Source organism: Meleagris gallopavo, chromosome 20 (assembly GCF_905368555.1).
Source record: "Meleagris gallopavo chromosome 20, MGAL_WU_HG_1.1, whole genome shotgun sequence".
Lineage (NCBI taxonomy): Eukaryota > Metazoa > Chordata > Aves > Galliformes > Phasianidae > Meleagris > Meleagris gallopavo.
The window spans coordinates 4,404,464-4,426,444 of NC_139423.1; the positions used below are offsets into that span (position 1 = coordinate 4,404,464).

A 21,981-nucleotide genomic window follows, 5' to 3' on the forward strand; every position below is an offset into this window, starting at 1 on the left:
TAGATTAGATATTAGGAAGCAATTCTTCCTAAAGGATGGTGAGGCACTGCTGCCCAGAGAAGCTGTGTGCCCCATCCTTGGCAGTGCTCAAGACCAGGCTGGGTGGGCTTTTAGCAACCTGGTGTACAGGAAGGAGCGCTCGCCCCTCTGGGCTGCCTCGAGAGTTCTAGCAGTGGCCAACTCTGCACAGTGCTCAGGACCAGCACTGCATGCTCTCTGGCTTTTTATGGTAAGGAATGCGTGTGCAACACGTTAAATAAGAGTGATCCTGCCAACAGTGCAGTGGTTCCAGCTGAGACTGCTGGCAGAGGTGACAGCTGAAAGCTGCACAATGCTGCTGGGCCTGACACACTTTTTCTCCTTGCTTCCTCCAAGGATCCTGCTGGTTTTAAGGCCCTTCCCTCTCCTCCTTTACAGCCCCAGGTTCTGATCTGGCTGACAGTGCATCCACTAATGCCCATGGGCAAGTGCTCTTGTTGCCCAGTATTTGGAATTGAGGGGCTGGAGATCTACTTCTGTTTCAGGAGAACTTTTTTTTACTGCAGGGGCCAGACTGGAGGGGTGTGCTAGGGTTTGGGAGTGCTACCTGCTCTGGTGAAATCCTCTTTTGCTGCCCCAAAACAACAGGTCTCTGTCAAACTCAGCAGGGATGGGGACATGGAACGGAATCCCTGCAGATTTCCTGCTGCTGCAGTTTGCAACTGGAAGTCAGGTACAGCAGAAAGCAGGGTGGGGGCTCAAAAACCTCAGCCCCCCCCTGGATTCCATTGCGATACCAGGCAGGAAATTTGACACGGTAAGCATTTAAAAGCAATTCCTGGAAAAACAGCATTAAAACTGTACTCTGGCAAGCTCTCACGTTAACCTGAGCTTTCAGTCTTGTTTCTGTGAGTTCTGCTGGGCTTGGTGAAAGCTGAATTTAGATTATTTATTTCCTTCTCCCCATTGAATTCGCTTTTATTAAACTTTAACCTTTACATTTTATTAAACTTTAAGATGCTGGGGCTCAGCATCTCACATTTCCTCTTTGCTTGTGGCATCTCCACTCCTTCTGTGTGCACCTTTGTACACAGATGCTTGATTCCAAGCTTTCCCACCTCTCTGGGTTTGTGTTGCTTATAAGCCCTTGGCAGCAGTCACAGAGGCAGTGGAGCATCTGCTCTATTTCTGCACCATCCTGTAAATGGTGTAATGATCCAGCAGCCAGCACAGGCTTCCATCTCGTTGCTTGTAAGCAAGCAGCTATGGATCAGCAGGTGAGGATCCATAAAACAGGGAGGGCAGGGGGCGGATATGTCGCACTGCAGAGATCACGAGGAGCATGAGACTTTGTTTAACTCAAATCCCACCTGCAAGGAGGTGTCAGAAGAGTGGGCTTGGGCTGCTGGAAGAGGAAGAGACAGGAGGTCAGCGGATCCACGTGAATTTTGGGATGTGCTCTTCAAAGCAGGGATGGTAGTGGCACAATGTGCTGTGTCTCCAAGTGCAGCTCCATCTCAGCTCTACTGGCACCCACCAGCCAGAGGAGCCAGGCAACACTGAGTCACTGGAGTCATTTTTGGGAAGGTTATGTTAAACGTAATTAATGGATGTGCTTGAAAGTTCCTGCAAATCATTCTCCTTGTTCACTAAATCATTTCTTGTTAGGTTAAAAGATTGCTTGTCCTTTCTTTGCTGATATTTTTGCACCTCCACATACGTGTATGTATTGATCCTGTGTTTGACTGCAGCATCACAGCGCTGCTTTTCCACGTCTCCAGCTGAAGGTGGTTCCTGAGCAGCTCCCTGGGGGACAGCCTTCCTTTTGTCACTGGTATCTCCTCTGCAGCAGCACCCAGCCATGCCAGCATGGGGAACGTGTTATTGGGGCAGGGAGGAGATGGTAGGACAATGTCTCTGTCCCTGGCACGAGCAGGGATTGCACCCCATGGTGCAGGGTGCTGAGGGCAGGAGGAGGCTTTGAGCTGAGCTGGTGTGGCTGTTGCAATGCTTCCCTGGCTGGAAAGGGTTCAGCAGGGGTGGTGAATACAGATATGAGTAATGGCGCTGTTTATATAATCACATTCTGTGACTTATGCTGTTAGCAGGCCTAGACTAAATATAATTGTTATTGATAGGAGGCAGGGGCTGGTTTCTGGCCCTCCACGTGGGGACAGGAAACTGATTATAATAACACTCAGCGGGGGAAAATGAGTGTTTGACAGCAGGGGAAGGAAGGCAAAGCCTTGGAAGGGGGACAGTGCAGTACCAAGGAGGAGCGGGGCTGCAGGGTCACAGCCCTCCCAGTGTGTCCTAATGCTGTGTTTTCAAGAGTCCTCTCCTCTGCCCATGATTTCTCCCCCAGCCCCTTAGCATCCCTCATCCCAGAGGTGAGCAAAGCAAAGTGAAGTAAGGAGTAGCTTCATCCCAGCCCCAATTGCATCGAGCAGGAGGGAAATGGAGGAGGGGGTTGCAGGGTATCCTAAGGGAGGTGACACGATCTGCAGGATAGAAGCCTTTAGGTCTTTATTGCAGCACATGGACCTCATGGGGCCCTGCAGCCCAACCTTGCTCTGTGGGGACGTAATGCTTGGGCTGCGTGGCTTCTTCCCCAGTGGAAGGGCAGTGCCTGGGCTGAGGTCTGAGCCCTGCCTCAAGGGCCCACACTTCCCCATTGCTGATCTCAGTGTCCCACCTGACATTTCTGGCACTGGGACCTCTTCCAAGAGGCCCCAGCACCCAGTCTCCATCTCCCCATCAGTCTTTGTAGACTTCTGGGGCCTCGCCTGCACCACAGTAAAAGCCAAAGGCTGCTGTGGTTGGAGGTCAGAGCTCTCGTGAGTGACCAGGCGTAGATGCAGCAGGGAGCAGAGGAACAGGTGATCCTACATTAAAATTGATTTGGGGTTTGGATCTCCCTGCTCTCTGCAAATCCTACACTTGGCTCTCTGGCTGAGTCCATAGGAATCAGCGTCGTTCCAACAGTTCTGATGTTTGGGAAAGTTTGAAGGGAAAAGGAGAAGATTTGACACAAACCAAAACGCGGTCCATCCCCAGGCCTGCCATACTGCAGGAGACTGCAAAATACAGCGTGACGGGAGCACTGCTAGGTGACATGGAAGGTGATGAAGGAGCCATCAGCTTTCTGCCCACATCCCCCAGGCCCTGCCTCCCCCCAGGGCTGAGCTCTGCAGCACACCGAGGAGCAGCCAGGCCCGGCCTCACTGAGCCGTGTCACCTCGCTGAGCTCTGCCTCCAGCACGCTGACGGTGTTGGTCCCCTGGGCCACGTGCACCTTGTTGGCTGCCTTCTTGTGCAAGAGGCAGACGAAGATCTTCTTGAAGCCTTTGCGGAAATGCTTGGAGACCAAGGCATAGACAATGGGGTTGACGCAGGAGTTGGCGTAGGAGATGAGGTGGGAGAGGATGCGCAGAACGTACGTCGCGTGGTTGAGGGGAAAATACCCGAACCAAACGCAGAGGATGATCAGGTGGTGGGGCAGCCAGCAGAGGCAGAACAGGACGGCCACGATGATGATCATCCTGGTGACCTTCCTCTTGGCTTTCTTGGACTCCGACATCTCTTGGAGAGGATCCACAGACCTCCACAGGTAGCGAATGGTCCGTGTGTAAGTGAGGCTGAGGATCAGCACCGGGATGATGTAGCTGAAGATGAAGGTGCAGAGATCCATGACCTTACGTTGGGAGATGGCCCAGACCGGGTGGCAGACGGTCAGGTTGGCCAGCTGGAACTGTTGGTAGTAGCTGAGGTAAGGGCTCGAAAAAATGAAGGAGAGTGCCCAGATGAAGCAGATGGCCACCAGTGCATTTCTGGGCGTCCGCAGCTCCCGTGAGTGGAGGGGATATCGTATGGCCAAGTACCTGCGTGGGAAAGGAGAGGGGCACAGCTGCAGCTCTGGGCAAGGCATGGAGATCAGGCTGGGAAAACAGCTGAAGGGATGGAATTGAGCTTCCCAGGGCTATCAGCCCCACAGGTGATTCCCTGGTGTTTGCAGGGGTCTCTGCAGTGCAGCAGGGTGAGGACCGTCCTCTTCCCCAACCCTGTGCTGTCACCCAGTCTGCTTCTGTGGGGCAGGCAGGGATGGCCCCCTCCTGTCTCGGATCCCCAGGACACATCCAGCACTTTCCGAGGGAACTGCCCTGGGTCTCACACTGAGCAGAGCCAGATCCCCTCTGGCTGCTGTGAGATTGGAACTGGGAGCACTTGCAGTGCCAGGGGCTGAGTAGACCAGGGTGAGGCAATAGGCTGCTTTTTAGCAGAGAGCTTTTACACTGCTTTCCCTGCACCCCCTGCTGAGCAGGCTGGGACAGTCGCCACAGCGAGGAACACCACAGGGACAGAAATTGGCTATTTGTTCCTAAGAGGGGAAGATGGAAAAAGCAGTGTTCAAGCTGAAACATCCCAAAGTTTTCCCTTCCTTGTGGGCTGTGAGCTATTTAGTGGACAAAGAGCCCCAGCAAGAGCAGGTGCTGCACAGGGACAGAGCTTTGCTTCACTCTGTTTCTCCATCTCCTTTTCCACTGCTGCAGCCTTAGGACAAACCATGATCCTTCACCTTTGGGGTCTGAAAGCACCAGGAGCTTCCAATCCCACCCTCCTCCATCCTGCAGCAGGTCCCCAGCCCTTAGCACTCACATCCCCTTGCACCCACAAGCAGGGAAATGCTCCTTAGACCCCCCCCCCAACAAGTGCTCACTGCCCTCTCCTGCCCATGTGGGCTTTGGCAGAGGGGATGCTGCAGTGCTCAGGATCCCCCATCCCCTTTCCTACCTGTCAAGGGAGACGGTGGCCAAGGTGAAGCTGCTGGCGTACATGGTGAGGTAGATGAAGAAGTGGACGGCTTTGCACAGGAAGGACCCGAACACCCATCCCTCCAGGGTGTAGATAGTGGCTTGGAAGGGGACGCAGAAGAGGATGAAGCAGAGGTCGGCCACCCCCAAGTTGAGGATGAAGAGGTTGGTGGTGTTCTTCACCTGCCCGTTGTGCAGCAGCACCGCCAGCACCAGGCAGTTGCCCACGGTGCCCACGAGGAAGATGAGGAGGTATGCCAGGGGGATGAGCACCGACTCGGGATGCCAGCCCTCATCCGAACCTGCTGCCGACCCGTTCATGGCCAGGGGTGCGCGGAGAAGGGGGAGCACAGGGAGCACTGCAGAGTGGTGCACCAGGATGCCCAAAGGGGGGCACGCAGAGCACGAGGGGTGCCAAGGAGCCAGCAATGAGACGCTCTAGGAGGATGCAGGTGGGACGAGAGAGCTTCACCTCCGTCTTGCTCGGGAGCCAGTAGCCCGTCTGTGCTGCTCCGTGCTCTCCCTCCCCCGAGGAGGAGGAGGAGGAAGAGGAGGAGGGCTCCGGGGCGGTGGCAGCTCCCGCCCAGCCCCTCGCAGGCTGCTCCGTGGGGATAAACACTGAAATCTGCACCGCCAGCAGAAGGGCCCCCCAGCCCAGCCTGCTGCCCCAGTTGGATGTGGGGGGGCAGCAAAAGCTCCTGAGTGCTGCGCCACCCTCTGGGAAGGGGCTGGGGGAGATGGGGCTGAGCATCCCAAAGGGAGAGCCCCCGGTGCCCAGGTGGTTTTTGCAGCACAAGAGCTGGTTATTGAGGGCTGGGGCTGCAGGGGTTTAGGAATGGGAGTTCTCTCAGATTGCAAATGGGTAAATTGCCCAGCATGCAGCCAGGTCCCTGCACCAGAACACTGCAGAGATGAGTAAAGGTTTCTGTGAGAATCCATTTTTCCTCCCTAGGGTGGGGGTGTAAGGTTAATACACTGCAGTAAGAACAAATCTTTTTAATGTCTCTTCTTTTCCTGCCTGCAAAAATTGCCTGCTTTATTCCTTCCCAGTCTTCACAAGTGGAAGTCTCAGTCTGCTCAGTGCAATCAGCTCTCCAAGAACACTTCACCTTCCCACAGGCTGCCTCCCTTTGTTCCTGTGGAGGGAAACATTAAATGTATCAATTACTCCAATAATTAACCCACTCTGCAGCTTCTCCATCAGCCTGATGGATGCCCCAATCTACCCCTGCTGGCATTGCTGGGTCGCCAGAGGATGCTCACAGCCCTGAGGCACTGTTGCAAGGACACATACAGCTTCTTCCCAAACTTTGGTGTAACTTGCAGCCTGCAGGCTCGTATACAAACATCGTTATCAAGATCCCACGCTCAGAAATTGCAAAACAAATTCTTCCCCTCACTCGAGACGTGGATGCATTACTTGAGCAGAAATTGGCTGACTTGGGGGTCGGGCAAAAAGAGAACGCGGCTTTGTTTTTCCCCTTTCAGTTTTCCTATCCAGAAGAGGGAATGAGAGATTAGAAATCAGCAAGAAGAGGCCACAGCTAAGTCCTGCGGAGAGGCAATGAGCAAAAAAAGCTCGTTGCATCGCAGCAGCAGGCTGAGCTCACGGCGTGGGAAGGAGAGCTCCCTGGGCTGCTGCTGCTGGGCAGATGGGAATGGAAGAGGTCCCAGAATGGCACTGAGGAGCCGGGACAGCATCGCCCCAGGGGGCTGCTCCCCAGAACAGGCATGGCCTGGTTACCCAGGGCTACGGCTGAGCACGCAGCCAGCAGCCCGTGCCCTGCCCTGGGCGCTCTGCTTAACGAGGTGCCCTTCCAGGCCTTACTGCAGCTCTCTGCCTCCTGTGCCCAACCTGCTTCTGAGCCTACAACCTCAGACCCGGCTCCGCTGAGCAGTTCTTCTTTAGAATCTCAAAACCCAAACCCCAAAACCGCACTAAGGAGAGGTCCGGCTGCAGCGTCAGCCTGGCTGGCAGGGCAGAGCAGCCGTTTTGCTGGGGACCCGCGTTAAGGTGAGCGGCAGCCGCAGACGGGGGCCGGCAGAGCAGGGCGGAGGGCACAAGGTGGGCTGGGCGAACTCAGGGACCAACCCCCGCGCCCGGGGCTACCGCGGTCCTCCGCGATCCCATCAGCCCCCGCGGCGGCGGCCGCTCTGGCCACGGCGTCTGCGCGCGACTCTACTGCTCCGGCCCATAATGCACCGCGGCGAGCGCGGCCCTCGTGCAAGATGGCGGCGGAGCGGCAGGGCGGCCGCGGCGGGGCGGAGGAGAACAAGGAGAACGAGCGGCCGGCGGGGACGCGCAGCGACGGCCTCAGTGACAGCCTGGGGTTGGAGAGTATCCTTCGGAGCTCTGGGGGAGGCAGGGGATGCGGCGGGATGCGCGAGGCCCGGCCCTGCGGGGCGGTGCGGACGTGGCGGGATCGGGCCTGGCCGCTTCCCTCAGCATCGGGGCCTTTTCTGACGGGGAGAAGGGGCCGGGAGGGGTGCAGGGAGCGGGGCTGCGTGGCCTGGGCTGAGTCCTTCTGTCTGGATTTGATTTTGGTCCTCTGAACGGTGGCTTTGTTCTGTTCGCAGCTCCTTCCCAGGCACACGTCAGCCTTCGGAGCAGAGCTGAGCGCCAGGCTGCGTGCTGTGGTCGTGATGTTAATGCTTGAAGGGGGCAGCAGTGGATAAATGTAACGGATGTGCTAACAGGGCACACTGGCTTCTCTGGATTTGAGTTTCTGAAGTGTGATGTGGCATGGAAAGCAGCTTTGTATGTGTGTGAAACCTGTCCAGCTGCACAGCTGTGGTTGTGCTGTTTTACCTTCTGGGTGATCCACGTGAAACGAGGCTGCGGGTTTCAGGTCAGCATATGGCAGATGTTAGTATGTGTGTGACTGCAGAGCAGGAGGCAGACCCAGCCACTGCTGTGGTGGGATCGTAGGGTGGTTTGGGTTGGAAGGGATCATCCATTTCCAACCCTTCTACTGTGGGCAGGGCAGCCAACCACTGGAGCAGATCAAGATGCTGAGGACCCTGTCCAGCCTGGCTGTGAGCATCTGCAAGGATGGGGCATCCACAGCTTCTCTGGTGTTGTCAGGGAGAAAACCTAAACCAGCAAATGTGAATAAAATAGAAGATATGGCTTCAGGAAGTAATGGCACAGGCTAAGAAAACAGTTTGAAAAAAATCTTTTTAGAATCCCAGAATGGTTTGGGTTGGAAGGAACCTTTAAGATCATGTAGTTCCAACCCCCTGCTATAGGCAGGGACAATTCCCACTAGACCAGGTTGCTCACAGCCCCATCCAGCCTGGTATTGAGTGCTTCCAGGAAGGTGGCATTCACAACCTTGCTTCCAGTGTCTCACCACCATCACAGTAAAGAATTTCTTCCTAATATCTAGTGGTAAATCTTAGGCAGACATCAGGAGTGAGGAATGTGTGCCCTCCTATTCGTTGCAGTCTGACTCTTTTACTAATGCAGGCTTTCGGTGCTTAAGTTGTGGAGACTTTTTGATAGGCAGCAGTGATTCTGCTCAGCACTGTATAATACATGTCTCCTTTTCCTGAGAGATGGGATGTTTAAGGGCAGGAAGGCTGCCCTGCTCCAGTTGTGTAAATGTAACTGTCACAGATAAGATGGGAGGTGCTGCAGTGTAGCTAGGGCAGTCAGTTATAGTAGCCCAGATGCTTCTGCTAGTTAATTTTTTTAGCTGGTAACAAAGTGTGCCAGCAGCAGGACTCTTGTGGTCCTCTGTAAACAGAGATGCTTGCAATATGTGTTAGTCCTGCCTGTCATGATAGACATAAAGCTCCAGGTAAGCAGTGGGAATGGTTCTTTCAGCCACTTCTTACAACTGTGGGTTTTTGTCTTTGAAGAGTTTTTGGGTGCTCTTCACCAGTCTCTGTTGAGGGCGTACTTGCTTAATGGAACTTGTAGAGTTTCCTGCATTCTTTTGGGATAGAATGTAGAACTGATAGCATGCTGCACTGTCAGCCTGCCTTAACACAAATCCCAGTCCTTCAGATTGTGAAGGAATCCCAGCAGCAGCACGGCTTACGGCATGGGGACTTCCAGAGGTACAGGTGAGTGAGCAGTGTGGATGTCTTGGAGTTGCTGTCTGTCTCACAGCTGCTGTGACTTGGTTTGCTTTATTGGCACAATGACATTTAAAATATAAACCTGCTGTAGCAGTCAGCAAAATCAGTCTGCCAGGTAAATTTGCTTTGTGTTTTTTTTTTCCTAATGAAGCTTAATTCTTATGACTGTTCCATTGAGGAGTATAAATACTGTTTCTTGTTTTAGAGTTGCTTTTTAAGAGCTTGTTAACACCTCACCGTGCTCTTGCACACGTTTTCAATGAGCAAACATAAGGAAATTAGACAATAGGGCGAACATTATTCTGATCTTTCAAGATCAAGACTTGTTGCACATCCTCCTATTTTTATTCTGTTTATTAACCACTGGTTTACAGGTCGTTTCTTAAATACCTCTCACCTTATGAAGTTCTCAGTTGTTAAAACAATGCCTGGCTCAGCCTTTAGTGGCGACTTTGCTTTTCTGATGGGAGAGATCAGCAAACATATGCACAGTTGTGGCCAGACTGACTGTCCTCTTCTTTCCCTTAGGGGTTATTGCTCCCGTAGGCTGAGGCGGCTCCGAAAAACTCTCAACTTCAAGATGGGGAACAGGCACAAGTTCACTGGGAAGAAGGTAACAGAAGAGATCCTCTCAGACAACAGGTATGGCTGCTGGATGGAATCCTGCGTTAGTGAATGGTTGCTCTCTTCCTGATCGTTTATTTTCATGTGGGTGTAGTAGAAAATGGTTCTGTGCAGTATATGTAGATATATTTCTGTGAAGACATTTGTGCTGTTGATATTAATAAAAGATGAATGTTCTGGCTGCTGTGCAGGGGAGGGGAACTGCTCATGTACTGCTTTCATCTTGTGAATAAGTGGGGAAGGAGTAGCAATAGTCAGTCCTTTTTTTTTTTTTTTTTTTAACCTTACAGTCATTGAAATGGGTTCTTTTCATAGGCAGTAAAGGTTACCTGGGTATTAAAGAGGAAGTGCTTATGAAAACATGCACCTAGGGGAGGCGTATGAATGCTGATAATTCAAGTGCTGCAGCCAGCAAGAACGTGACTGGAGATACAATCCATTCCCTTTGAACAAAAACACTGGCTTGCCATTTTCATGTAGACTTTCAACACCTGGCAGAATGCTTGTTTGATATGTGGGCATAGCCAGGGGCTTGGGCTCATTTCCCAGCTTTTAGAAACGCTTGAAACGTGTGCTGTGTTGTCTTTTCTTGGTGTTGTTAAGTCAGATGCATTACAGCATTAATTGTGGGGCTCACAGATGTGTTCACTCATTTTGAGCCTGTTTGAAAAGCAATCTGAAATCATAGATCCTTTTGTCTTAGCAGTGTTTGTGCTGCTACAGAATTGTATCAAAATCTCTTCCTTCACTTCTGTAATGAGAAATACAGAAGAAGAGATAAGGATAATACAAGTTTATGTTCTCATAAAGTTAAGAAATAAAAATTTATACCTCTTATTAGCCAAGCTAAAGTCCTTTATTGGCCAAATTACGGGTCGCTTGGGAAAGAGCTGTCAGTGATGTGGCAGTACTTGCTTAAACGTCATCGTTTTCTCATTAATCTTCCTCTCTTTGCAGGTATTTGCTGTTGATTCTGATGGATGCAGAGAGAGCTTGGAGTTACGCCATGCAGCTCAAACAGGAGGCCAACACAGAGCCTCGCAAACGATTCCACCTGCTGTCCCGCCTGCGCAAGGCTGTGAAACATGCTGAGGAGCTGGAGAGGCTGTGTGAGAGTAACAGAGTGGATGCCAAAACAAAGCTGGAAGCTCAGGTATTCACTGATGCTTTGGTCTTGTTTTACAGCTCGAGCCAAAGAGGGAACTTCTGGATTTTAGGTGAAGAGATTACCCTCACCTAGCAGCAGGTGATCAGAATGGGCTGTTTCTTGAATTGGGTGATGTCTCCATGCTTGGATTCACTGGTTCTTGCAGCTGCTAGGATTGCAGAAGTAACAATGACACCAGCCAGGCCAAGGACTTTAGGTTGTTCATGTGTGTCAAGTGGTTGTCTTTACTTTAAAAAGCAACAGTAAAAAGAATTGGTAGGGAATAAGTTCATAGAATCATATCATAGAATGGCCTGGGTTGAAAAGGACCACAGTGATCATCCAGTTCCAACCCCCTGCTATGTGCAGGGTCACCAACCAGCAGACCAGGCTGCCCAGAGCCACATCCAGCCTGGTTGATACAACACAGCCCTATAGACTATACTTACCTGTTATCTGCTTCTTTGATGTCCCAGAGTAGACACCAGGAATATAAGCTTCAGTTTCTGGAACACAGAAAGCAGCTGTGTTGTGAGCTGGACTCTGTGAATAAGGGTTGCAGTGGTACTCAGCTAAACGGTTGTTTTGTGGTTTGCTGTTGGAAAAGATGTCTTGTGACATTTGTGGGCCGTGTTGATTATATAACTAGCAAGAAACATGTTTTCTTTCATCTCCTTTAAATGTCAGTCTAACAAAACAACAACAAACTCTTCCTTAGGCAGTAACGTGTAATTTAAATCACTTTGTTTCTGTGGGAAGATCAGACAAAAAGACTAAGGGATGGTCACTTACTCTAGATGTCACAGCAGCCTTTATGCTAAAGGTGGTACAGACCAGGCTATCAGTCTTGGGAAGATCAGCTTGCTTACCCTTGTGTTGTCTGCAGGCATACATGGCTTACCTCACAGGGATGCTTCGTTTTGAGCACCAGGAGTGGAAAGCAGCGATGGAGGCTTTCAACAAGTGCAAGTGAGTTCCCTCACTTTGTTTAATAAGCAGCATGGGGATAAACCTTGTGGGTTGATGGCTGCATGTACCATAGCCGTGAGGTGATCAGGTAACTGCATTCAACCAGGAGGTACCGCTGAAGAAGAGTAGCATTCTCCAGATTATGGACGTAACGTTGTGGTGTTAATGTGTGTTCTTTCTGCTAGGACCATCTATGAAAAGCTGGCCAATGCTTTTACAGAAGAACAAGCTGTGCTGTACAACCAGCGTGTGGAGGAGATCTCTCCCAACATTCGTTACTGTGCCTATAATATTGGTAAGGGAAGTGGGGTGCTTCACCTCCAGGCACAAAAGGAAAGGGAATATTGACTTGGCTTCTAAATACTGGTCTAAGTGACATAGGAGCAAGGCTATATATAGATATGCACCCCCCCTCTCTCTTCCCACACATATGTAGTTTGTTCGGGTCAGTTTAGCTGTGCAGAAATATGTTAATTTTCCAAGTTGTTTTTTTTCTTTAAGACAAAATGTTAATTTTCAGTAGTTTGCATATGAAGCCAGAATAAAAATATATGCATATCCTTCTTGCCCACAAATCTCCAGTTCTCCAGTATAAGATGTGTTGGTTATCTGTCTTTATTAAAATAACTTCTGAATTCAGATGAAATACATCTTGATGTGTTAAATCTTACAGGTGACCAGTCGGCTATGAATGAGCTGATGCAGATGAGGCTGAGGTCTGGTGGCACTGAAGGTCTTCTTGCAGAAAAACTGGAGGTAACTTCCTGAATAGTTGAACCCCAAGCATGCAAATATCACTTCTTTGAGCATAAATATTGCTGCAGCACACCGCTCAAGAGCCATATCACACCACACACCATATCAGGAGAGCATGAGTAAGCTCATCTGTGGGAAGCCACACTCTTGGGGAAGTGGGGGGAGAAGCCTTTTGATTTCCTTGTAATCGATTCCAGATTCTTTATGTTTGGATTATTTGCTGGATTATTTGTTTGGACTCATCATCTCAGTCCATTCTCCACAGGCACTGATTACCCAAACTCGAGCAAAGCAGGCAGCCACAATGAGTGAAGTGGAGTGGAGAGGAAGAACTGTTCCTGTGAAGATAGACAAAGTGAGGATCTTCTTACTGGGCCTGGCAGACAATGAAGCTGCTATTGTCCAGGTAACTCAGAACCATCTCCAATGTCTGTTCTAATTGTCCTCTTTACTTCAGCCTGTGAGGTAAAACTTAATGCCTGGGCTGTAACCTTTTCTCAAACTTGTGATCAAAAGGCTAAAATTAAAAGTGGAGAAGTATGTTGCTCAACTGCTCCAACTGAACAGCAAGCAGAAGAAAATGTTCTGTAAAGATCACCTCGTTCCAGCAATGAAAAGCAGTTCTGCCAGACGAGGTAGCTGCTGTGAAGTTTAGAGCACACTCTTATTGCCTTAAGCAGATCTTCCAAAACAGGAAATGATTGGTAAATGTCAGGAGGCAAATTCATCTCAAATGTAACTCTTCCAGAGGCACACAGTATGCATGCTTTTAATACTGCAGCCAGGACTTTTCTGTGGTGTCCAGATGGTGTATTCTGCAGGCAGCATCTTGGAGGAGGCAGTGCAGAGGTCTTTAGTAGCAGCTGTTGCCACTGATGATGGGCTTTATGGAGCACCAAAAAACTGCACATCAACAGGAGAAAACTGAGGATAAATATTAATTTAAATGATAAAGTGAAAATCTCACAAAAGTATACGACAGGACAGGAGCAGGAGATAGTATTAAGAAGTATTAGGGCAGGTAGGGTAGGGCTGGGTAGGAAACATTAGTGTTAACTCATTTTGCCAGGCTGTAATGAATCTGGTGTTGCTGAGTTCTATTTTTCAGTAGGTAGTACATTGGTATGGCCAGCAGGTGGAAGTGCAGCTTAGAGTTCACTGTTCCCTCCTTTAATTCCCATCCTGTGAGAGCAGCAGATGGATGGTGTCAGTGAAGCTGCCCTCTTTGTCCTATAAGGCAGCAATCTGAAATCTTTAGTCTTGCTTTGCGGTCCTTGGAACCTCTGTAAACAGGAATTGTGTCGTCACAACTAGCAGTGGTGAGAGCTGAACACAGAGATCAGTATTTACATTACCAGAGGGCTGGAGCTTGGCTGTTCTGCAGTCAGTGGGTCAGCTGTGATGGACAGTCCAGCTTCACCTAAATGAGCTGTCATTGCTGGGATCTTTGGCACCTTTCAGCTCAGAGGACTAACAGAAAGTCGTGTATCGACAGCATTCCTCAGAGCTTGTTTAGAAACAAACACACTGGATGTGCTTTGAGTAAAGGTGGAGATTCTCAGCCTTCAGTGTCTTGTTGGCAACTGGAGAAACAACTCCAAGCTTAAAATTGTTTCTGTCATCCTTTTTGTAGACTTGAATGCATGAGTTCAAGAGCCCCATTGGTTCTCCCTAAGCAGGTGCACTTGTTTCTCAGTTTTACTATCTGGTTTCTTGCAAATCAGAGCATGAACGTATTTACATGCACAACCTGCTTAACCTTAGCAATTTCTGCTTAGAAACGAAAGCCTTTGTTTCACTGCATGGCCCAGCCCTCTCCTGTTTGTGCTTGACTGGTGATCTCTCTGTCTGTTTTCATTTTTGTGCGTGCAGTGAGATGGCTGCATTCTGCTGGGTGAGGCTGAGAATGCTGCCAGACTTGTCTCTGGTTATTCTCAGTAGTCGATCCCACCTTAAACATTCCTGCAGCAAAAAACACACACACACACACACACACACACACACACATCAACCAACCAACCCAAAACCCCAGGAACCCCTCGCACCTTCATTTTAGGTCAAGATAGGTGAGGCTGTGTGAGGCAGGAAAAATAACATTCCTTCATAAGTTTGCAAACCTTACAAGAGGAGAGGCTTTGAATGGTAAAGCTCAGCAGTTTTTCACAGAAACTTAAGCTCTGAAAAGAGGGGATTGTGCAGCTTTTCTGAAAGTGATACAAGCAAAGATGTCTTTAGGCAGTTGTTTTTTTCTTTTTGGCCAGTTTCAAGTTAATTGCATTAAATTTTGCTCTTCCCAGGTTAACCATTCCTACAATTGCTGAGGTTGGGATTTGTTTCTGGGCAGTTTCATTTTACCAAATCAGTCAGAGTGGTTTTGGGCGCGTTGTTTAATTGGGTATGCCAGTCCATTTGGCAAAAATCAGGCTTCTCCTTGGATTTTTGTGTGGTAGTGGTAGCTTGTTATTGTTTTCTTCAAAGGTGTTTCCAAATTTTGTTTTGGGGGGCAGGAGGCCGAACACTTCTTCATGTTTTGATCAGATTTGTAGTGACAGCAGAAAACGACTCACAACTCATTCACCCATGCTACTGAAATACAGGGTTGCTTAAAAAAAAAAATGCTTCAAACAAACTAATAATTGCCACTGAGCATCACTCAAGTGGGAGTGTAGAAAAGATAATCATCTACGTGTTTGTACCACAAGAGAAAAGCTAAATCAGCATAACAAGAGCAATCTGCACTGGTGGTTTGCCAGGTCAGTAATGCTCAGCTCTTCTTCTGTTGTTGGGCCTTTCCCACAGCACAGCCCAACCTCAGAGCAGCTGTGGGCTGCTGGGATGTTGGCAGCTGCAGGATGAGGTGAGCAGAGCTGCCTGTGCTGGGCCTGCAGTGCTGTGGAGCTCTGGGCACTGACCACCTCCCCTACAGCTTTTGTTCCAACTCCTGGCAGTTGGTCCCATAAAGTTGTATTACAGGTTTGAGTTCTGTCTGCCCATGGGTGTTAATGCCGTAGTTTGGGAGAAACTTGCTTTAATCTCCTCTGTTAACACTTGTATTATGGGATGCAAAATAGAGAAATGTCTTAATTCTGCTCTTCTCTTAGGCAGAAAATGAGGAGACAAGGGAACGTTTGTTTGAGTCTTTGCTCAGTGAGTGCAGAGATGCCATTCAGGCAGTTCGGGAAGACCTGAAACCAGACCAGGTAAACACCAAACATCAGTGGTTCTACATTTAACTTTACTAATATACCTTTTAAATATAGTTTTGCTTTGGGACTGATTCATTATTGTCTAACTTGTTTAACAGCAAGAATGTTTATTTTGACTTTCTTTACTAAAAATTTCCAAATAGTTTACTACGTCTGATCTGATTATATTCAGAGTTGGTAAGAGTGAATGACAATGTAGAAGCCCAAAGTTGATTCAGCTTTGTGATTTACCTGACCCTTGAGTTGTTCCTGATGTTTTCTCTTGCCAGCAACCTGTGTAAGTGTGTCACACAGTATTTTGTCCCCAATTTCCACAGAAGCAACGGGAACACTCTCTGGAAGGTGATTCTGGGAAGGTGTCCAACATACAGTACTTACACAGGTAATGGGCAAACACTGCTGCCTGTGCCAGCGTGAAGAAATCACACTCTTATGTCGGTGTTTTATTTCTGTTTGTTTTGTTCTATGAGTTTTTTGTCTCGGACCTCTCAGGTCTCAAAGGATGACTGTACAGATAAGGATCTGATTCATGTGGCTTTGAAAATATTTTACTTAAGACTTCCACGTTGACCTTTCAGATGTTTTTGCTCCTACTAGTATCAGCTTGGATGGGGGGAGGAGTCTTTGCAGAACAGAGCCATGTCTGAGCAGTTCTGACAGGCTGCTAACGAGATCTCTTTGCAGTTATTTGACTTACATCAAGTTGTCCACCGCCATCAAGCGCAATGAGAGCATGGCAAAGTCCCTGCAGAAGGCACTGCTGCAGCAGCAGCGATCAGAAGAGGATGGCAAACGCACACCACGGCCTCAGGACCTGATCCGTCTCTATGATATCATTTTACAGGTACCTGCAGAGTGGGTTCCCTCCAGTTTGTCCTCCTTCCAGTTTGTCCTCCCTCTCATTTATCCTCCAATGCAGTTTTCCAGTAGTTTTTCTGTCTGTTTTATACAGCTGCCTTAGTTTCTGCTGGCTGGAGAAAGTAGCAGCTAAAAAAGCCCTGTACTTTGTTCTTCATAAGCAGTTTCTCAATTTCTCACATACATTTTCAATTCACTGTGGGAGCCTGTGGCTCAGGAGGTTATGAATGGGAAAGGAGCTGTCTTAGGAAAGAATTACTTCATGTGAAATCTTAGGAGTCTTTGTCCTAATTCCTATTTGTGTCAGGAAATCTGTCCTGAGGGCAAACATGTACAAGTTTCAGTGAGTGTCCTTTGTAAGATTAGCATACTGATAATTAGAAAACTGGAAACTATGTTCCTGGGAGTGTACTGTTGAGTATTAAAAGGGTCAGCTTTCCAGATTCCAGAGGAAAACAATGCCTGGATTTGTTACTCTGTTTTGCACAGAACCTCGTGGAACTGACACAGCTTCCTGGCCTGGAAGAGGACAAGAACTTCCAAAAAGAGATTGGATTGAAGACGCTTGTGTACAAAGCTTACAGGTGACTGAGAAACAGCCAGGTGTCCTCTGGCAGGCATTACATATTCAGAGGATGTTATCCCAAGGCTTTATGCACATTACAGGACTCTGATGCAGTTTCCTCTGCCCTTTTGTGAAATGAAGAGTGGTTGCTAAGGGGAAGCTGGCCAGACATCCTTAATGGGCTCTGTTAGCAGGGATTTGAGTTGTAAAAGGTATGGATGACAAATACAGTCACATCAGGGATCCACTCTTTACTGTTGCAGGTGTTTCTTCATTGCACAGTCCTATGTACTGGTCAAGAAGTGGAGTGAAGCTCTGGTTTTATATGAAAGAGTGCTGAAATACGCTGGTGAAGTTCAGTCAGGAGCTGGAGCTTTTACAAACAGCTTGAAGGTAGGAACCCAATCCTGTGTGCAGAGTGGAGCTGAAGTTAATGAGAAAGCCTTGGCCCAGTATTTATTGTCAATTAGACACCAGGCCATTAAAATTCAAGGCTGATCTTAAAGTAGCTAAATTAATAATATGAGCATGACTTCTTGACCTACTATACTGAGACTTTGTAGTGACGTGGAGATGTTTTGACAGGCCGTGTGCTTTGGAGGAGGTGGCCTTGCTGTAAGAGCTCCCTAGCACTTTCCCATGCTTTCTGTCATACTATATTTGTAGCTCCCTAAGGGCTGTCCTGGAGCTCGTCCTCTTCTGGAAAGGCTTATTAGCCTTTATCAGTTCCTTGTCAGATTTTACTTTTACCCTAACTCTGGCATGTTTCAGGCTTTCACTTCATTTTTTTTCTTGCCCTAGGAGCTGCCTGATGTTCAGGATCTGATCACTCAAGTCAATGCAGAGAAATACTCCTTGCAAGCAGCAGCTATATTGGGTGAGTTCTAGAATTATACCGGAGTTATAACTTCTCTTGAATAATTCCCCTGCAGCTATTTCATTTCTTCTATTTCATTTCTGAAGTTCCAAATGGTTTTCCACATAAACTCTGACTTATGGAGGCTCCTGAAAATTGTTTCTTTCCAGTTCTAGCCTTTTCAGTCTGTTTGTAGTGCAGCTAGGCAACCATTGACTGGATGCTTGGCATCTTGCTCCCTGCCTGGAGTTGCAAATGTGCTTCCTCAGGACATGCATCTGTTTTGGTAACCTGCTCAGAATACTTTGTTTAGTGTTTAATTTTCCTCCTGCAAACAAATTGGATTCAGTATGTACCACTTCCTTGACACTAGCACTAGCTCTCGTTGACCTTACCTTATATTTGCCTATCTGGGAAAAGTGCTTAAGAGAGGGAGAGAATGTGAGTGTGGACCAGGTTAGGGGAGCTTTAGGGGGATGGATGAACTTTGTGACTTGTTGAGCTGCTGGTTTTGCAGGGCCTGCTGCTGGAAAAAGATAAATGACAAATTGCCCTGTCTTTTATTGCCTCAGTGTTGTCTTTTCATTATCTCTGTGCTTAACTCAAATTGGTGCTTCTTTCAGGAGCTTCTACAGCTGTGACATGGAGAGCCTCTCCATCACTGGAGTGCTGTGGTGACTGTTACTCAATCTACATGGTTCTCTTTGTCTAGAAAGCAAGTTGCCTCTACCACAAATACTGTTTCATACATCCCAGAAAGCAAGGTTCATAGCTCAGCGTAGGGAACAGCTGACTCTTCCCTTGCACCAAGATCTTGTTTATTATCCTTACCACCTTTTCTTTAATTTTGCAGATGCAAATGATAATCCTGAGACTGAGTCTCCATCTCTGGTCAAGGATGGCAAGGTAGGAGCTAAGACTTGTCAAATTAAAGAAGTGTTCTTTAATGAATATTGCTTTAAGCCTGTTACCTGAGTGTCTCTTAAAATCAAGAAATGTCAGGTTAATTGGAGCTCTGTCATGACTAGAGTGGGTGAGAGGTTTTCATCCTCTTGTTTTCCTTCTGTGAGTGCTGAAGGTGGCTGACAGGGTGGAGTTCCTCAGCTTGGAGCTGCTTGCAGCTTCCTACGTGCCACTTTATATTGTTGTTTGGTTAGTTTGCTCCATGTGTTTGAGGAGGTTATCTAGAGTAAGGCTGCAGCAAGGCTTTGAGAGGGGATCAAAGCATTCCCAAGGGCCCAAGCTATCACAAGTGGGATTTTCAGCTTTTGTTAATTTCTCTGTGCTTGATGGGCTTGTTGGCTGTGTTTAACTTGCCTTTTTGCATTGCTCTCTTTCAGCCACTCTCAGAACGGTTTGAGACCTTCTGTCTGGATCCTTCTCTAGTCAGCAAGCAAGTCAGCCTCGTGCACTTCCCTCCGGGCTTCCAGCCCATCCCATGCAAACCCTTGTTCTTTGACCTGGCCCTTAATCATGTTGCTTTCCCACCTCTGGAGGACAAGGTGGAGCAGAAGGCCAAGAGTGGCCTCACAGGATACATAAAGGGCATCTTTGGATTCAAAAGTTAACCAGGACCCCTCTGAGGAACAGAGGTTTTAATCTGTATTGAAGGAAAAGCTCCAAGAGGTTCTAAGACATAAATATCTGCACCTGAAACCAACAGAGGGGGAGGCTTTACCATCTTCTTCCCTGTGTTCTGTGTGTATGTCTGTGCACTTACACTCTCTCCTGGTGTATTAAAGACAAGCAATCTGTTCAGAAACTTTAAGTACACTATAAATAGCTGAAAATAATTTGGAGCACGGAAAAATTCCGTTCTGCTCGGAGAAGTTGGAGTGTGCTTTGTGGCTGTGGTGGGGGTCGGTACACATTCACTTACCAAGGCATAGGCATTACTTGATTCTTCCCCCGCACTGTTATTTGGCATAGATCTGTTGTTTTGTTCCAGAAATTTGGGTATGATGGGGAAATGAGGCAACACTGAAACAGTAAGGTGAGGCTGCCTGCACAGAGCGTGCGGAAACACAGCCAGGGGGCTTCTTGCCTTTCAGCTCCCAGCCCCTGCTGAGGATCATATCTAGTTATGTAAAGAGAAATTTCTTTATTGTTTAACACTCAGCAATCACAAACCAGAGCCTCTTTCCTTATCAGTAAGGGTGGTAACTACTTTACCAAATGCTAGTGGTTACCCCACTTGCGTTGGAGTATAACTGGAGTTCGTGCTTGGGGCTGATAGGATTGTTCTTTGTTGATACATGCTCTGTTAGGTGACTAAATACAGTATAAAACCTATTCCTGCAAGGCTTTTCTTGGGAAGCTGTAGCTTCATGGGTGGCTGTAGGGATAGCTGCTTGATCTTCATGGGATGTTGGGTGTTAATTTTATCTGTGATCTAAATCTTGCCTGAAAACGAAGATGATCTTCATCTGTTGCTTTTCCCTCATCCTTTGTTGGTAGATGTACCCGACAGAGAACTAAGCAACAGCACACTGCTGGGTTCTTGAGTGGTGGCTCTTGGTTTTTCTGAAGCAGCCAGGTGCTGTGGTGATGGGCACTTCCAGAATACCAGTAACTTCATAATTGCATTCATTAAAGAGGGAAGGGAGGGGGGGAAAAAAAAAAGCACATGGGCAGAACTGTTCCTAAATAAAGTGTTTGGAAGTTTTCATCAGCCAAGTTTGGGTTCTCACTGTTTTCAGCTGGGAGTGGAGCACTGCATTGTTCTGCCTGCCTTGTCTCCACTCGGTGGTGTTTCTCCCTGTTTGGGCACTGCAGTTAATAGGGGTGGGAGCAGAAGAATGGCTTTCAATGATTTGACTGTTGTGGGAATGATGAACGAGGGGAATTAATTCCCATCATTTCAAGCTGTATGTTTTCTGCTTTGTTCCGAGCTGAGCTGATAGGTGGGTTCTCAGAGTACAAAGCAGCTTTCAAGAGGAGGAGGAGGAGGAACCTCTTGTTTTGGGTGCAGTTTTTTCAGTGCAGACACAACATGGAGATTTTTGGTGTTCTGGCAAGTTCCATTAGCCCACATACACCAGGGGATTTTACAGCAGAGAGGGGAGTTGTGGAAATGAAGCATTGAGGACTGTTTATTCACAGGGTGATGATTTCTAGAAGAAATAGCCTTGGATGGCAGACTTCCCATAAAGTCAGTTTCCTTTTACACGAGGAGAGGTCATGCAATAACTGAGATGTCAGCTGGTTGATGGCTTCGTGGTGCTTCAATCTGAGCTCTCTTCTGCTTTTCTGTCATCTCAGTTTGAGAGCTGTCATCCTATTTGATTTGCGAGCCAGGCTCCCTTCTGCCCTCCTGCCACAGGTCTGTGGTGCCTGGATTGATTCCAGTGAAACTGGTATTGCCCCACTCTAATCTGTCACTGTTACAGAAAGCCAGGAGCAACATAAAGCATCTTGTAAAAGATAACTGATTCGTTGGGTGCAGATAAGGAACCTGCAAACAATAAAGTCTTTTTCCCGACCTCTGAGGCGTGCAGTTTGTTGAGCACAACACTGAGCACTCAGAGGATGGAGGCTTTGGAGGCAGCCTGACACCAAAGTCTGGAATGGCAAAAATAAGGTGTAGGCAGCAGAAGTTGTAAGGGAGCAGCACAGGCAGGTCTGAAATACTTGTACAGAACTGATGGGTTCCCTCAGAACTGATGTGTGTTTAGTTGTGCTGCCAGAGCACGGAGCAGGGTTTGGGTTTATGATGGTAGAAACCTGCTTCCTTATAGCTCAGCTCTTTGGTCAGACGTGCTGGCTGTGAAGGACATGCTCTTCCCGTGCCATGCAGTCCATGTGAGTGCCCTCGAGCAGGAAGCTCCAGCAGAAGGGTTGTGATTGCCTTCAGTCAGTTCTGCAGTGCAGTGCCTTGGGTCTCACAGTGCTATTTTAATTATGGGCCGAGCAGCCCACGCCTGGTATCGCTGCATCCATCAGAAGATGGGATCTATTGCTGCTGGAGGCCGAGGGCTGCCATGTTCAGGTGGTGCCTTAAGCCACGTTCACTCCTGGTCCTCCTCAGGGGGGGCCAGGGGAAGCGGGTTGGTCTTGAGGAGCTGATGGGATGGATGTGTCACTAAGGGAAATGATTAACATAAAGCAAAGCAGGCTGGAAGAAC

General features: G+C 48.3%; 2 protein-coding genes across 2 annotated transcripts; one reads left to right on the forward strand and one right to left on the reverse strand.

Moving 5' to 3' along the window:
• Positions 1 to 955: 955 nt before the first annotated feature.
• GALR2 (galanin receptor 2) lies at positions 956 to 7,029 on the reverse strand. The gene is made up of 3 exons (XM_003211443.5): positions 6,017 to 7,029; positions 4,771 to 5,926; positions 956 to 3,860 (listed from the first exon to the last, which is right to left on the reverse strand). Exons 2-3 carry the CDS (start codon positions 5,109 to 5,111, stop codon positions 3,086 to 3,088), a joined length of 1,116 nt encoding a protein of 371 aa, XP_003211491.1. The 5' UTR covers positions 5,112 to 5,926; positions 6,017 to 7,029; the 3' UTR covers positions 956 to 3,085.
• Positions 6,959 to 20,451, forward strand: SRP68 (signal recognition particle 68). The gene is made up of 16 exons (XM_010721389.4): positions 6,959 to 7,128; positions 8,795 to 8,861; positions 9,405 to 9,518; positions 10,458 to 10,653; positions 11,534 to 11,616; positions 11,802 to 11,911; positions 12,290 to 12,372; positions 12,638 to 12,778; positions 15,474 to 15,572; positions 15,896 to 15,960; positions 16,263 to 16,422; positions 16,926 to 17,020; positions 17,265 to 17,394; positions 17,803 to 17,878; positions 18,711 to 18,763; positions 19,198 to 20,451. The coding sequence occupies exons 1-16, from the start codon at positions 7,020 to 7,022 to the stop codon at positions 19,423 to 19,425; spliced, it is 1,809 nt and encodes a 602-aa protein (XP_010719691.3). The 5' UTR covers positions 6,959 to 7,019; the 3' UTR covers positions 19,426 to 20,451.
• The last annotated feature ends 1,530 nt before the right edge of the window (positions 20,452 to 21,981 follow it).